Genomic DNA, 18,360 nt, shown 5'->3' with positions numbered 1-18,360 from the left:
CTACTGTAAACAACAAGAATAAGCAGGAACACTTTAATTTCCTCATAATATCCACTGCAGCATCAGCTTTTTTCTCTCTGTGTCTGAAATGCTTCGATCAAGGATTCAGTCTCTCGAAACCCCGCCTCTCTGAGGGCTGCTCTGCTCTGATTGGTCAGATGGCCCAGTCTGCTGTGATTGGTCTGAAACCAAACCCTCATTATCATATCTGAATCTCAGCTCTTGATATACACTGGGATGTGAACATTAACAATACCGTGGGTTTTACCATATCAGGAAGTGAGACTGGAATTACAGGACGACTCATTTCGGTTCAGAATCGCTTTCTTTTTGGAGACAAAAAATCAATTTATCGGAACTTTGATCATTGAAACGATACTCGGTTACTAAAGTTACCTCGGTTCTCTCTAGAAGAGATATGAGGCCACGCCTCTGGTGGAATGCGCCCTGATGCCCAAGGGGCATTGCAGACCTTTAGACTTATAAGCAAATGTGATAGCTTCCACTATCCATCTGGACAGGCTCTGTTTAGTGGCGGCGAGACCCCAGGTGCGCCCACCGAACGAGACAAAGAGCTGTTCCGAACGCCTGAAAGAGGCGGAGCGCGTAATGTAAACCCTCAGTGCCCTGACGGGGCAGAGGAGATCCACATCACCCTCACTATCGGATCCTGGCAGAGCCGAAAGAGAAATGACCTGCGCTCTGAAGGCGGTGCCCAACGCTTTAAGGACATAACCATGTCTTGGCTTGAGGAATACTTTAGAGTCATTTGGCCTGAACTCAAGACACGCTGCGCTAACAGATAGCGCGTGTAAATCCCCCACACGTTTAACTGATGACAGAGCTGTCAGAAAAACGGGTTTGAGCGAGAGGTACTTTAGGTCCACAGAGTTTAATGGTTCTAACGGGAAAGCTTTCTGGGCCTCTAGGACCAGTGAAAGATCCCACATGGGAACCGACGAGGGTCGCGGGGGATTCATCCGTCTAGCTCCTATAAGGAAGCGAATGACGAGCTCGCTCCTTCCTATTGACTGGCCACGCGTCGACTCAGCGAACGCTGCGATGGCCGCCACATAGACTTTAAGCGTGGGTGGGGACCTGCCCTTATCCAACTTCTCTTGAAGGAAGCTAAGCAACCCCGTGACCCCACACATTCGTGGGTCTAGATCTCTATCAGCACACCATTTGGAGAACACGACCATTTAGATGCGTAAAGTCGCCTCGTAGAGGGAGCTCTGGCTTGCGTAATCGTGTTCATCACTCCTTCTGGCAGTACAACGGGTATCCGTTGATTAACCATACCTGCAGAGACCAGCGCTCTGGATGGGGATGCCAGATTGAGCCGCGGGCTTGAGAGAGGAGATCTCTCCTCACAGGAATCGGCCAAGGGGCTGTTTGGGGCAGCCGCATAAGCTCCGGGAACCAGGTTTGATTCTCCCAGCGCGGGCTATAAGGAGCACCGAGTGGCGCGTTTCCCTGATTCTCTTGATTACCTGTGGTAACAGAGAGACCGGAGGGAAAGCATAAAGTGGGAGGCTGGGCCAGATTTAGGCCAACGCATCCTCGTTCTTTGAAAAGAACAGCGGGCAATGAGTGTTGTCTTTTGACCCAAACAGGTCGACTTTCGCTTTGTCGAAGAGGCGCCACAGTAACTGGACTGTTTGGGGATGCAGGGACCATTCCCCTAGGGGAACGTAGTTCCTGGACAGTTTGTCTGGACCGTCGTTCAAGTGGCTTGGCACATGCGCGGCTCTCAGCGAGCGCAGGCGGCCCTGAGACCATATAAGAAGGCGTTCCGTCAGATGGCAGAGGTTTCTGGATCTGACGCCGCCCTGACGGTTTATGTAGGACACCACAGACATGTTGTCCGAGCGGACCAGTACATGGTGGTCCTGTATGAACTATCACTTGGGTGCAGGGAACTACACTGCGACCAACATGGTCGCATATGCGACCTTTTGAAATGCCATTGCGACCCTAATTTTTAATGGGTCGCAAATGTATCACTGATTATTTTTGTACCTATGTTTTTAGGCAATATGCTATGCTTTACTATGAGCATTTATTAAAACAGAAATGTGTATTTTAAGAATATGTTTTATAACGTGCTCTGAGCATTCAACACATCAAGTTGGCTTCAGCCCCGCGACCGTTACTTAGATTAAAACGTACCATTGTATCAGTGCTGCGCGAGCTCTCTCTCTCAGAAACACGGACGCGCGCACACAGAGAGAGAGAAGATAATTGTAAAATGAAAATTGGCTATAGTTTAAATTTTGTTCTTGCTTGTTTTTTTTCTGTCAAAATGTCAGAAAGCATTTTGTATTATCCATCCGTGTTTTTAAAATTCGTTAAATGACGGCGTTTTACTGCTAACACAGCCCTCATTATAGGCCTATGTCGGATTAATTTAACTTATACTTGATATTATTTTTATAATAAGTGATTTGTTATGCTATTATTGGACTTCTTTCTATTCATTGTCAACTGTTTTCTATAAATATGTTTGTATTGGCTAACATTTATTCAGCTAATGCGTGTCCTGTTTAAAATGTGCAATGTTCAAACGCAAAGACAGCACGTCACAAATAGAAGCCGTTTTCCCTGGATATTGGAATAATAAATACAACACTTTTTTTTTTCAGCATTTTTTTTTTACTCTTTTCTAGGGGTTTCTTAATTTTAGACAAGTTGACCAGCACAGATTATATGCAATGCAATATAATGCATGCGTGTCCTAAGTGTGACATATTTTGCACACAGGTAAAGGTGCCCAATATCAGTCATTTCTAAAGTAAAAAAAAGAAAAGAAAAGTGTTTTTAAAAATATCTCTTTATTTGATTATCAGTAAATTTGTTTTCTATACAGAGATATCGACCATAACAGCAATATTAATATCGGTTATCGGTATCGGCCACAATTTTCACATCGGTGCATCACTACTTACGAGTTCACAAGTCTGCCCATCTGTGCAAACCATAGCATGTTGAAATCCATTTTGCTCTTTATTGTGTACAGTATTTTCTATTGCAGTAAATCTATCCCAACCAATGTTAAAGAAAACAAAAACAAGGCGGCATGTGGTTTAAAACATGGCAAGTAAAATAAAAAGCACATCTGTATGCAATACAGTTTCATTATTGTTCATTATTATCCAGAGCGGCTTACTATAAATAATTTGTGCGACCAAATCATATTTTGCGCTAGTAACTGAAAAAGTTAGTAGTGCAAGTGCCACCAGTGGAAAAGGTTAGTGTAGTTCCCTGCTTGGGTGTTCAGCCAGCGTTTTAGCGGGCGCATGCGCAGGAGGCCCAGCTGAAGCACAGCCGCAGCTGATGCCATACAGCCTAGCATCCTCTGGAATGTCTTCAGAGGTGTAATGCTGCCCTCCTGGAAAGATCCGGCTAGCTGTCGAACACGGCGCGCGTGCTGTGTCGAAAAGCGGGCCATCATAGCCACAGAGTCCAGTTCTATTCCTAGGAAGGAAACCTGACTGACTAGTGGGCAGTAATGAGCTCTTGGTCCAGTTGACCATGAGACCCAAGCTTTCCAGATGGCTGAGAAGCACAGCTCTGTGAGTTAACAGTTCTATCTCTGACTGACTCCGCGATGCGGAGAGCTTCGCTGAAGATGATGAAATCAGTGACGCAGCCTTAGAGCCTGGCTTTTATACGCTAAGTCATCCCCCATTTTGGCGGGACGCAAAGCGCCCTCATTGGATGTGACGTCACGCGCGAGGCTCAGTGGTAGGCTGCAGCAGTTGCCGCAGGGCAGCCAATGATGTCCTGCTCTAAGTCTGCTGGCTGTTGCACTACGTTGACAATAAATACAAAATTAAGGATAATTTTTGGCTTCAATATCTCGAGCAAAGATGACTTTCCCCGTAGCGTAAGCTAGCTTACGCAATACGAGAGAACCTCTTGTAAGAGAACTGCAGATCTTTCACATTCGCAAACATATTTATTACACACTACATTAAAGGAAATACACTAAAAAGCATAATTGGGGCTTTTTAAATCCTGTTGACACAGGAGGAGCATTGTAGTGTTTGTGTGCTCCTAATATGGCCCTGATGTTTAGTCAGCCTCTTCTTGGTTTCATCACAGTGTTCCTGTAATAACTGTCCTGACCTGCTTAATCTAAACCTTCAGATGATATATGGCAATAAATAAACAGGCAAAACATTTAAACTAGTGCAAGATTTTACAGGCAAAACCAGGGTTTTTTCATCCACTTGTCAGTTTTGAGCTCTAATTGCTTCCATAGCTTGTCTTCTTTCAAACTAGTGGAAAGAAAACAAGTGCTTATTTTATTTCACTTTATCTATTAGTGTCTGTAAATTTTAATCTTTAAAGACGGTGAACTTGAGTCCGAAATCTCCAATTCAGCAGCTTCACACACGCCAAAATTTTAGATTATATGAAATCTATATCTATATGAAAGTTTGTTCATATATCATTCACCACATTTATGCAACATTTTTATACAACTGCTAAAAACATGATGAAAATGTATTTGTTTCTGTCTGTTGACAGTCTTTTCTGATTTATGGAGTGATAAAAAGAAAAATCCAAAATCCCTGCTGGAAAAAACAGTAATATGTCAACAAAATCAAATAAAAATGATGAATCTGGCTTTATCCAGTGTTCAGGTTTCTGGACAGGAAATATATGCATATGAGTGCATATTTTATTAGATAGTGACTCATTTGCATATTGCAATGCAAAAACAATTGTGTTACTGTACTGTGATTAATTAGCTGGGTAATTATCGTAAGATCTGTGAGTTTAAATTTATGTAGTAGTGTCAGTTATATTTTCTGTAATTTTATTGTCTTGTTGTAGGGGTCATCGGGGCCGATGTGAGGGGACACCAGCTGCCCTGTGAAGAGCAACCAGTCACGTCCCGTTTGGCTGTCATATGTGGGACGTCCTCATGTCACATGGCTGTGAGCTTCAGTTCCTGTACTTGTTTGTGTTCAAAGCATGTGACTGTTGATGTCAGCGTGTGTCTGTATCTCTCAGGTGAGCACACAGCCGCTGTTCGTCCCTGGGGTCTGGGGCCCATATCTGTCCGCCATGCTGCCGGGACTGTGGCTTAATGAGGGAGGTCAGAGCGCCACGGGACGACTGGTGAGTCAATCACATCTATCTTTAATATGGAAGGAAATCCCAGAATGCACTGGACAAAATACATTTAGATTTTATTCAATACTGAAAGCATAATTGCAAAACAAACCAGTCTAAGAGACCATTCACACAGAACACATTTTTGTGGTTAAAAATGCAAGATGTAGCGCAGTGGAAAGGAAAAACACACTCAAAACACTTCAAGCCCCTTAACATACTAAAACAGTGACATTAAAAGATCAAATTTAGTGTACAGCTTATTGATGATGCAGATGAGCACAGAATGTTAACACAATACTAAATGTTTAAGAATTTTCTCTATATTGGTTTCCTTCCTAAACGTTTACTCGTATTGCGTCTTTGCTAGACGCTATGGGGGAAAACTTAAATGATTTATTGAAGCCTTTTTTCAATAACGCAGTGCTACTGCACAGCCATAATAGTGTGGAGATGAACCACCAGGGTTGGACTCAGGTAGAAGCCTCTGTATAGGGTAGCCAGACGTCTGCTCTTTTGGGCACAACACAGCCTGTGCTTGCTGAGAGCGATGCACGTGCCGGGCAGATTGTCTCGCGACAGCATGTCTGCTCCCTGATTCAATGTGTCCCCGGGAGAATGGGCCCTCCAGCCCCAGGTTCAAACAATTTGGAGTGTCTTCGGCAGGGCAGAGGTTGACCTCTTCGCCTCCAAAGACAACTCTCACTGCCCAATATTCCATGGCCCACAAATAGCCCAGTCTTCCCCTTTATGCTTTTCCCTCAATCGTGCTCTTCCCTCAGGTCATCAACAGAATCAGAGAGGAGAGATGCACAGTCTGTCTGGTGGCCCCCCTTTGGTGGACCCAGCCTTGGTTTCCCGAGATGATTCAGCTGCTAGCAGCAGCCCCATGGCCAATGCCATGGGCTATCCATGTGGGCTATCCACGAGAGTGTCCTAAACACTATATCTGAGACCAGAGCCCCATCCACGAGACTCGTCCACGTACTTAAGTGTTCTGTCTTCTCCAAATGGTGCTCAGCATGGAGCCAAGACCCTACTTCATGTGATGTACCGCTCCTATTTTCCTTCCATCAAGTGCTGCTGAACGCGTGTCGCACCCCTCCACGCTCCGTCTATGTGGCGGCCATAGCAAAGTTAGATGCTCCTGTGGCCGGCCAGATGTTGGGTAGAAGCAATTTGATTGTTCGCTTCCAGAAGTGGGCAAGGATGCTCAACCTGCCTCGCCCCCTCACAACACCTTCCTGAGACCTATCAGTCCTGTTACAGTCTTCAGGGCCCTCAAGGGGCCCCCGTTTGAGCCGCTACAGTCGGCCGAATTAAGGGCACTTTCGCTCAAGACCGCACACTTGCTAGCCTTAGCATCGGTCAAGCAAGTGGGCCTGAGATTACGGGAACGAGTATTGCGTAGACAGCTGTGCTATAGGCAGATGCCCCGCCCTCTTTGGCCGGCTCTGCGCTCGGTTCGGCGGGACGCAGCCTGATTGGCTCGCGGAGATGTGCCACTTCGCCATAGACATGTGCCGTTCCCACTGCCCAGCCAATAGCGTGCGTGCATCTCCGCACTATTATGGCCGTGCAATAATACTGCATTATTGAATAAAAGGCTTCAACAAATCGGACAAAAAGGAATTTTCCCCCATAGCATCTAGCAAAGACACAATACTCGTTCCTGTTATCTCAGGGAACCGAGGTTATGTTAGTAACCGAGATGTTTTATATGGGAAAACACTTGAGGAACGTTTCATCTGCTCGCCTGTACACAGTATGCATCATCAATAAGGTGTGTATTGAATGTGATCTTTTAATATCTCTGTTTTGCTACATTAGTACATAGGAAAGCCTTGCCCTCAAGGTGGGTGTGCCTATAAGGGTGTGTTAGAATCGAAATGAAATGGTCCAAACGAGAAGTGCCCCAATTATTGGTCTTTTATTATGAATAAACAATTCACAACCCCAGCGCCGGAGGGAGACAAAACGCTTTACCAGATGTTTAACTTTACATACATAGAAAAGAATGTGCAAACGTGTCAGTTTTAGGCTGAACAAAGAATCCTTCTTATGTTATAGATTTATGCTGAGGGAGAAAATATATTTCTAACAATGGCCCCTTTGATATGATAATTCTATTATGTGATAATTATCTTATCACATCATTCTCAGCATATTCATTCTAGTACAATAATACATGCAATATTCTTCAATCATACATTTCCTTCAAAATCATTAATATTTGACAGTTCTGTTCATCAAAGCATATAAAAAAAAATCAAAAGTATTCATAGATGAATCTTAATAGATTCAGTTATAATTATTGCTAATCTCAATCAGCAATCTCGTTCTTCGTCTACTTCTCTTCCTCGTTCTCCTTTCGATCAGTGCTTCCACATAGGCTTGTGCGTTCCCCTGGGATGGAGCTGCCTTAACCCGGCTAGCATGGACCCACTGCGGCTGGTGGTCAGTCAGAACACCGGTCCTCGTCACAGCGATAACAGTGGATGGTCCTGAATAGTTCGGCTCACCGAGTTTCGTGGGCTTCAGACACCTTATCAGCACCTGTTGTCCTGGAACGAAAGGATGAGTCGGCTTTTCTGAAGGAAGAGGGAGAGAGAGAGAAACATCACCATTTATGCCTTTTAACGTTCTAACTAAGGAATCCACGTAATCCGAGATGATCACCTCCGTGTCACCTGTGGAGAGATTGCCAGCGCGACCTCTGACCCAAGGGGTCGGGAAAGGTCTACCCATCAGAATTTCAAATGGAGAAATTTTTGTGGTTGCTGATGGGGACATTCTCATTTCCGTCAATACGGCAGGCAGCAAATCAACCCAATTTCTGCCTGTATCTAGACACGCATTACTGAGACGTTCTTTTATCGTCTTGTTTGTCTGTTCTACGTTAGCTGATAATTGCGGCGAATAGGGAATGTGGAAGTGCCAATTAATATTAAACTCTTTGGCTAACAATTGTGTGACTTTTGAAGCAAACGGAGTTCTATTATCACTCGCTATAACGGTTGGAATACTGAAACGCGGTATAATTTCTTTTGCAAGAACCTTTACAACCGTCTGAGCGTTTTCTTTACCACACGGAAAAGCTTCAGGCCACTTAGAAAATCGATCAACAATCATGAGCAAATATTTGTGATTTTCACATGGAGGCATGTGTGTAAAATTGATCTGTAAATATTAAAAAGGAACCTCAGGATGCGGTAAAGCTTCATGCGGGTTGCCTTGTGTCTGTTTGTTCGTGCACACACCAGGCAAGCATCCAATATCAACAAAGTATTCTTTCGAACATTTGCTATGCAGTATGATTGATTCAAATTTTGTATCACTTTTTCTTCTGACACGTGTGATACACCATGATAATGCCTGCACAGCATTACAACGGTGGATGCTGGTAGAGCGATTCTACCCTGCTTGTCTCTCAGAATACCAGCTTGATCTGGTTTTACTTCGTTCGCAGCCCAATGAATCAATTCAACTTGCGTAGGGTTAGCTTGCAGTACTTTAATGTCCAAATCATTAATCAGCGACAAATTCATCATAGGTACATCGTTGCTCTTTTCATTTACGTATGGACTAAGTATTACTTCTTTAGCAGCCCATTTCGCGACTTCATCTGCAAACCTGTTTCCCTTAGCCTCATCCGATTAACCTGTTTTATGACCAGCTACTTTAATAACAGCAAGTTTCGATGGTTTCGATGGTCAAAATTGTTTTTCCGTCGGAGGTTTTGAAATTTCTTTCTTCCCACAATTTAGCAAAATCATGGACAACGGCGTACGCGTATTTGGAATCAGTGTTTATATTGATGCACTGAACTTTTGCCAACTGACAAGCTCTTGTTAGAGCAATTAATTCTGCTACTTGAGCTGATTTATATGGCAATGAATATGCCTCAATTACACGATCAGGTAATTTGACAATAGCATATCCACACAAGTATAAATTGTCATTTGGCTTGAAACAGGATCCGTCTATATACCAATTATCTCCCTCCTCCAGGACAGATGTCGACACATCTGGCCTGCAGGCAGTCGAAGTTTGGATTCTGGTCAGGCAGTCGTGGTCGTCACTCTCAAATTCACCATCCGTCAACAACCTGTGTAGATGTACAGTAGGACCATGAATAACAGAAGTTACTTTCAACGTTAAATTAGCAGTTGCTAATAATATAGCCTCATAGCCTGAACGACGTTGAGCAGTCATGTGTTGAGTAGAAATGTTATGCATAATTGCTCCTACCTGATGTGATGTGTGAACTGTGAGTGGATATGATAAAACAACCCTTTCAGCATCCTGTACCATGATCGCTGCAGCAGCCACTGCACGTAAACAGGCCGGGAGTCCCCGAGCCACTGAATCAAGAGTTTTAGACAAATAAGCTACTGGACCAAAAGTGCCCCCATGCTCTTGGGCCAGGATTCCTGCGGCTGTGCCCCCACCTTCGTGCACGTACAGGTTGAAATCTCGCTTGTAGCAAGGAAGGCCGAGGGCGGGAGGCCTTAACAGAGAGGATTTCAAATGTCTTAACGCTTGCTCCATCTCACTTGTCCATGTAATGTCCTCTTTATCATCCAGCGTAGCGTCTCGCAGGATTTTGTCATACATGGAGCAATTTGGCACCTATAATCGACAGTAATTGACCAGTCCCAGAAAGCTTTGCATTTGCTTCCGTGTTGAAGGGTGCTTGAACAAAGCGATGGCTTTGACTCTGTCCGCAGACAGGCGAACTTGGCCTTGTGACAGTTCATGGCCGAGGTAATTGACTTTCCTCTGCACCCACTGAAGTTTCTCTTTAGATGCCTTGGAACCAGCCTCTGCTAAAACGTTGCAGACAATTGTAGTGGCAGCAGCACACATGTCCGCAGAGGCACCAGTGACGAGAATGTCATCAGCGTATTGGAGCAGGCAGGTGTCAGGAGGGAGTCTGACATCCTTCAGCGTTGCGTGCACTACAGTGGAGAAAACAGCCGGAGAATCTTTGAACCATTGAGGGAGTCTTGTCTACATGTACTGGCAATTCTGAAAACAGAAAGCAAAAAGTGGCTGAGTTTGTTGGTCAACAGGAATGCTGAAGAAGGCGGAGCATAAATCAATGGCATAATAAAATGCATGTTCTAAAGCAGTGGTCTCCAACATGGTGCCCGCATGGAGTCTCTGAGTCGCCCGCCGAGCACGTTCTAAAAATAGCCTGAATTGTCTTCCATTTAGTTTTTTTTTATTATTATTTATGATGATGGCATAACATGAGAAAATAGCTAATGGTAACATTTCATATACCATTAAAACATAATAAAATAATTAAAAATATTTAGAATCTGAACGTGTATACTAAAAAAAAACCGTAACGTAACTTCAGTGAGTTGAGGCGGTCGCGGGCAGACGGTACATACATAAGATAAATTGAACTATAAAAATTAAAAAAAAGATTAATTATGGCTGACGATGCAGGTCATGCAAAAAAGAAGACTTATTATTTTAACGAGGAGTGGGAGACAGAATTCCTCTTCACTAATGTTAAAGATAAAGCTGTATGCCTCATCTGTGGAGCACGCATTGCGGTTGCCAATGGCAGGGGTCTCCAACACGTCGCTCGCGAGCTACCAGTAGCTCGTGGCCTGATTGGAGGTAGCTCACCAAGGGGGCATTCACATATCGCATCTTTTGCGCGCTCAAGTTCGTTATTTCAAATGTAGGAAGCTCATAATTGAAGCGACGCACTAATTTTTTCCATGCGCAGCAAGATGAAAAATCCATTAGCTACTAAAACTTCTTTGTCATTGTGGAGAGCGCAGTGCATGGTTGCATAGCAATGACAGACGCCACGGGAAAATCGGACCGAATTTTACTATTAATAATGAAAGATAAGCTAATGTGCATTGTGAACGTCAGTAATTTATCTTTTTTGACTCATTCTTTTCATAAAAATGATTTAAAGGCTGAAATATGCAAGCTTTTTATAAATCTTTTTTTGTCAAAACTTTATTTGAACTTGTATGCTACATGTTAGTAGATAACATGTCGCAAGACACTCCTTTAAAATCTGACCATTATTTTTAATGTTGTTATTTTGTTTATGTAAACAAAAAGTGCAAATTAATTCTAATTATATTTGTTATTTGCTGGTTTTCGACATAAACGTTGGTGAATGGATTTTATTGTGTAGTATTAGTACTTTTTGAACAGGGTGATAACTGATCATTTTGGTCACTATAATCATGAAATGAAATTTTCAGGCCATTTCATCTCTAGTTAAGATGCACTATAAAATCAACTATAATTATGTGTTTTTATAGTATAATATGCAAAGTACAATTTTCTTTAAAAAAATTAATCTCTGATTCTGTTCTTTTCTCTGACATTTAAGGGTGACATGTATAGGCCTACAAAAACTATTTTAGGTCTAAAACAGTTTAGATAGTTGTTAATATGAGAGTTATGAGACATCATTTAAGAGATTTAAGTATTGTATTACATGAGTAGCTCTCGGCCACTATATTTTTTAAAAAGTAGCTCTCAAATGAAAAAAGGTTGGAGACCCCTGTTCTAAAGGAATATAATTAATAATAGTTTGTACATCTGGCACAATAGGAGCATGTGGTTTTATCAAATCATTAATTTTTCTCAAGTCTTGCGTTAAGCGCCAAGAACCATTTGCTTTCTTGATTGGATTAATTGGTGTGTTGTAAGGTGAATGAGTGCGAACCAGAATGCCTTGAGCCAGAAACTGATCAATGAGGGGTCGAATTCCATCCTCTTTTTCCTTTGAAAGCGGATATTGTTTTTTAAAAAATAAACACAGGCCTATTCATTGTCAAATTGGCCACATAAGGTTGGATATCAAGAAGTCCCATGTCATCCTTATGGGCCGCCCACAATTTCGGGTTTACATCAGCTACTTCCTGTCCGAGCTCAGTTGCAGACACATCCTCGAAGAGAGCACTTCCTGTGTCGGTCGTAAGAGAAAAGGCTGCTGGAAACATGAGTTGCAAAGAGTCAGAGTCAAATCCTAATTTAACACCCAACTTATGCATTAAATCTCTACCTAACAAGCAGAATAAAGAATCAGGTATAATTGCATAATCATGCATTTTGAACAATAATGGTATATCATTAGAAGTAACCGGTAAAGGTGATGTCAAATTACAAACCACTGGAATATTATCTATTCCTATGGAATTTAATGTCTGTTATTCCTTTCCCCATTCAGTCGGATACACAGGTCTCTGTCTTTCAGAGGGAGAAAGAAAGGGAGGCCATCAGAGCGCCTAAACATCGGTTTCTCATTAGTTTGCTGAAATCTCTCAGCTTTTTTTCTGCATAATCGCTGTGTGTGTCCGCTGTGTGTGACATAAAAAACACTTTATGTCATTCCTGACATTGGGTGGCGGGCGATTTTGGACAGTGGAATTAACTTGGAACATTGCGGGAACTTTTCCTCTGGAGTTTTCAAATGCCCCAGCAGACGACAGTTCACGCAAGCGTCTACCCAATTCATCAACAGAAATGTTACTAATGTTGGTTATAGTTATTCGAATCATTTGTGCAGTCTCGTTGTGCATGTTATTCAAAAATGTGTTCACAAATAGTAAATAATTTTCATCAACAGGGTAGGATTTATTTTTTATAGGTTCCGAGACAGGAGAAGTTTGAATGCTCTCATATCTGGGAGGGAGGGGCGCTCTGACTTCAGCAGGATGTGAAATAACTTTCTCCTTCTCAGGCTGTTCAGCTTGAGGGGGAGAAAGATTTTTGTTGTTATCCACTTTTGGACCACGATTCCAATAAGATTGCATGTCTTTCCAGATCTTATAGGAACGTTTCATATACGAATAATCCCAATCGGGATCGCCCCAATTTCCAAAAATCATGTCTTTTGCTTCACGCATATATGTGTCTTTAAATGAGCCGTCACGAGGAAACGCATCTAATTGTGTTTTGCCAGTTGACCAGCCAGCTAAATTTGACACATATGGCTCCGTAAAAAATGCTTGATTATTTCTAATCATAAAATCTTTCGGAGATTCATTTTCTAACGGTGGACTAATTTTATTCCCCATTGTAAACACACAAACATTTCTCCTTCATGCAACTTAAATAAATTGTAATATAGCCAAATGGAACTGTAGGGTATGGACCAATCAGACACTAATTATTCATTATATACAAAGGTTTATGAAACTCCAAAACTAACAGAGAGACTATGAAACAGAAACCCTCTTTAAAACAGACTTTGCTGCATTAATCATAGACTAACTGATCTATAAATGAACATGTATAAAACTGTGAAAGAAACAGTGTAAATGGTTTACTGTCTCGTGTACTGTTAGGTATATATTATGGTATGTATCCTGGTATACAACCAACTAACGATCAATGTAATCTCACCTGTATCATGCCTCCTACCTAATTAATCCTCATTTAATGACTCACACTTTGATGTACATCACCTTCTTCAAGAATGCAGTGTGGATGTGTTATAGCTATCTGAGCATTAATGAAGGTATAACCACGCTAGGGACAAAGACCCGTAAATCAACTAAGAGCCACTTTCCCTCTCAGACATGTCACCTTTCTGATTGGTCGAGTTCAACCCTTAGGGGAGGATCTTTTCCAGGCTTTATTAGAGACAGCCCACATGTGACCTCCCTCTCTTAGTTCTTTCATCCAGCCGCAACACAGCTCTGGTGATCCTGGGGAACCCCCTCCCCCTCCACAGGGGCCCCAGGGCCCAGCAGGCCTCGATCCAACCAGATATGGGTTCAGGCAGGAGAGAGAAGACTCTCACAAAGAACCAAGGACAATCTCAGGAGTTTTGGAACAAAGACTCCAACCAACAACGACTCCAATCACTCACTCTTCCGACTTCCTCACTTCTCCTGAGTGCTCAGCGTGGCCTCAACAGGGCCCCAGGCCCTGACCAAACCTGCATTCCTGGAGAAAGAGAACTCTCAACCAACTTCCACTTCAGCCTGCACTTCACTAGTCCCTTTCTCCGGTTGCCAATTTAATCCTATCACTAACCTATTTCTGTAATTCTGTATATATGTGTTTTTAATTTATTCATGTTTATGATTTAGTTAATAAAACTTATGCACTTTATGTATTTGGTTCTGATTTGCTTGCAATACGAAGTCCCTTTATGGTTTTTGTTCTTGCTACATGCTCAAAACGCTGTACATATTAAGAAATAATTATTCTTCTGTGTCCAGGGAAGATACCCTTTTCTTAGAATAAATGAATAATCAAAAGAGTTCGTTGGATGAACTGATTAATTGATTGTAATATTAATTTAGCCATGTCAAGTTAATCCAATTAACTGACCCAAATATTCAAAATTAATCATAACAAGTTATTATTGATTATTAATATTTCATATAGCTAGGTTCCTTACAGAACTCAAAGAAAAGTATACAATTTCAAATTAATTGTGTTAGTAAATTGGCAAATAGAGAGAGAAATAAGAGAGAAGAAAAGAAAAGAGAAAGTTAAAAGAAAAAAATAGTGATTTATTTATTCATAGCCCTAGACCAAAGGGAAATTAAAATAGACTTTGCAAAAGAAAACAAATTATCTCTGTAGCAAATCTTTTTTTTTTTTTTTTAAACGGAGGAAAGTGATCAATTTTCCTTACGTTCTTCCCGCATTTATCGAAAACAGGAGGATAACCGGTCCCGTATCGTTTTAAACAAAGACAAATAACATCAAAAGAGGGAGCTCAAATCTCTTTTGCTTGTTCTTCTCACATTTTTAATTAAAAATACGAGGCTACCGTCCTGTATCGTTTTATACAAGGACAAATAACAAAAAGAGAGAGAGAGATCAGTTCCCTTTTTTCTGCTCTTCCCGCATTAATTAAAACACGAGGCTGATTTCACCAAATATGGTAAAAATCACGGCACTACAAATACGTTTTCTCAGCAGACAGTAAGAATCAACTTTCTCTTTTGTAAAAAAAAAAAAAAATTCTTACCTGTCTGGAGAAATCCCTAACGACGCCCCCAAGTGTTAGAATCGAAATGAAATGGTCCAAACGAGAAGTGCCCAAATTCTTGTTTTTTTATTATGAATAAACAATTCACAACTCCAGCGCCGGAGGGAGACAAAACGCTCAGCTCATAATGTCTAAATTATACATTATATAGGCAAAGTATTACAGGGAGGAGTATAAGTCTAACCAATAAAACCAAACATTACATCAGTGGCATATCATATAGACTTTATATAACAACTTCTTTATATGGGCAGTATCCGCTAGAATCTCCTTGCAAGCCTGGAGCTCAGAGGAAGCTCTTCAATGTATAACATAGAAACACAAAGAAAGAAAAGGAAGAGAAAGGAGAAGGGGGCTCCCTTCCTCATTAATGAATACCAGATGTTTAACTTTACATACATAGAAAAGAATGTGCAAACGTGTCAGTTTTAGGCTGAACAAAGAATCCTTCTTATGTTATAGATTTATGCTGAGGGAGAAAATATATTTCTAACAGGGTGTGAAGATTTTCATAGTGAAAACAAGGGTTGTGTACCGAAACCTGGTACCAATATGGAACCGGTACCTAATGGCTCGTTTCCACGGAGCGGTACGTTACGGTACGGTACAGTACAGTACGATTTGGGATGGTAAACCCTGATCTGGCTTGCATTTCCACCGCCAACAGTACCCTTACTTGATAGGCGTTGTAGTGTTACAAATTTATTAAAATGTTTTAATTTAGGTTCAACAGTATTTTATCTGAGAAAGTTACCATTTTGAGGCATAGGACATTAACCGTTTTGTTACTTCTCATCTGATGTCACAGACCTGCCTGTTCCTGTCTGTCCTGCTCTCTCTATTGTAAGTTAAATTGATCAGAGCACTGAGACTATCACCTTTTGTCTTTATGCACTGCCTGGCCATTAAGCTCTATGATAATGTGAAGGTATCTATGAAGAGTCTGGCTGATTGGATTAGGATATTTACATTACACTGTTATGCTGATTGGATTAGGATGGGTAACACTCTCAGTCTAGGGCAAGTTCCTAAACTTGTATGCCTCATTTACATGCTTTTGTTTCAGAGTGTCTCCACCTTTATGTAACTCCTCCCCCTGAAAGGGTATATGATCTAAAATGTATAGAGCCTTAGTTAGACTTGGGTAAGATTTTGGACGAAGCAGACTACAGCAAATAAAGAATCCTGCTTAAAAGATAAGCCAAGTTTCCTGGTCTTCGCTTCTGAGTTTTTCTACACTTAAGAAGAACAAGGTTTACAACAGTATCCTCTCCCCAAATTTGTCACTAATAAAACTCAATAAAAAATATTTAAAGAAAAGGCTTATATTTACCTTTTAATAGTTTGTTTACATCTACCTTGTAAATATATATTTTTATTAAAAATGTTACAATTACAGCAACAATTCAAGTGCAATCTTTCTTTGTAAAAACTAAAGTATACATTTTATCATACATATTTCAAAGTTAAGGATTCATTACTTTGGATATAGCCTAGGCTACATTGGAACAAACACATAATAACATATTATTTGATTACTTTATTTTTGACAAAACATACTATAGGCTATTTAACATATGAGCAAAATTGGCAAACAAAAGCTTATTTGAGATAGCAAATATTTTACAGTAAAAATGTATATTCTATCCAAAACTAGTCAACGAAATGTTGTCTTTCATATGTCTGTAACATAGGTCTTTCGTTTATATAAGAAATATAAATGTTAATTTGCAGTTTAATACGTTGCTTTTACAAATACATTTTATTTCAACATATTTCAGTCGATTTTTACTCATCTCAGTATAGCAATATAGTTTGCTAAAAGCGGATCATTCATTCACACACAGAAACGCGATTCAAATTTAAACTGTCTTTTTGCGAGTTGTGGTAAACAGCGCATCTCTGTCTTTCATTCATTCACACACAGAAACGCGATTCACTTGAGAATGAAAAAAAACTACAGTATTCCTCAGTATTATCCTACAGTATTATCGTACGTATTTTAAAGTTAAGGATTCATTAGTTTTTATATAGCTTACATTGGAACAAACACTATAATAACAACTTAGTTGATGAGTTTATTTTTGACAGAACATAGCCTACTATGTATTTAAAATATTTGCAGAAACTGGATGACAAAAGCTTATTTCATATTTTAGAATAAAAACTTAATAATCTATCCAAAACTACAAAATGTTATCTATGGGATCAAATTACCGCCAAATGTATTGCGGCCACGGATCAAAATATAATAAGCGTGAATCAAAAAATAACAAGCATGAAAATTTTTTTTTTAAATACATTAAAAAATATTTTTTTACAAAACTTAAACTTGTTTTCATGCTTTCTTTAAAATGATGTTATCCTTGGTTTTATAACTCTGTACTTTGCGCTCTCTTTCATTTTCTGCTCATAATTTATTTTTTTGTACGCTTGTGCTGTTTTCCTCTTCGCTCATCTTTCCATCTTCTGCGCTTGCTCTTCCAAATGTTGCAGTTCGAGTTTCATGTAAATTTGGGCGGGCTTAAGCGTCACCATTGGTCCACTGGTTCTAGATTGACAGCTCCTCCTCTAGCCAATCAAACGAAGAGGGGAGTTGACTTCACTCCAATGCGACTCGCGCTACTGTACTGATGTTCTCTCGTAGCTACAGGTGAAGATAACCATCAGCTCAGCTGGCAAAAATCTTTCCGTGGCAGGACACCGTTAAACTGTATGTGTGCCTGCAACTCGACCTGTTACGTCTACCTGGCGATCCATTATCGTTAAATTCGTCACTTTAACGACGACGACCTGTTGTGTCGTTAGTTGACAGTTGTGCCTGTCTGACGATCCATCATATTAACCTATAAAGATGAACTGAACTGAAAAAAATCAACGTTGATAACATGTTGTTTATGACAATTAAAAGTAATTTACATTAAAAATTGTAACTAAAAATATCAATATAGCTTTTTTTTTGAAGCAGCACAAAAATTGCGTTTGTTACGCTGGCAATTCCGATGACGTCACTGGCATGGTAGGACCCGCGAAGGTATATATGCAACAGCTGCAAGTCCTATATACACACACGAAAATGAGTAATTTGAATGGCATGAGTTACGCATTTGAGCATGTGAGGAACATGCCAGTTGTATCTGACTACCACCACATGGAGGACGACCAGTTTCAGGCTCCACATACAGTACAGGATCGTTTGGCGGGAAGTGTGTGGGCGCGGGCGCTGCCGG

The 18,360-nt window shown here is 40.9% G+C and overlaps 1 protein-coding gene across 1 annotated transcript in view; it reads left to right on the top strand.

Annotated features, from left to right (window-relative positions):
• LOC143712789 (FGGY carbohydrate kinase domain-containing protein-like) overlaps nt 1-18,360 on the top strand; it is a 68,184-nt gene that overhangs the window by 9,703 nt on the left and 40,121 nt on the right. Inside the window, exons 8-9 of the mRNA XM_077204794.1 lie at nt 4,846-4,949; nt 5,026-5,133. Coding sequence (XP_077060909.1) covers nt 4,846-4,949; nt 5,026-5,133 — 212 coding nt within the window. The remainder of the gene's footprint in view (nt 1-4,845; nt 4,950-5,025; nt 5,134-18,360) is intronic.

Source organism: Siphateles boraxobius, unplaced genomic scaffold (genome assembly GCF_051911475.1).
Source record: "Siphateles boraxobius isolate OS27281-9 unplaced genomic scaffold, OSU_SipBor_1 51, whole genome shotgun sequence".
In the NCBI taxonomy this organism is placed as follows: Eukaryota; Metazoa; Chordata; class Actinopteri; order Cypriniformes; family Leuciscidae; genus Siphateles; species Siphateles boraxobius.
This window is presented reverse-complemented; position numbering and strand designations above follow the sequence as displayed.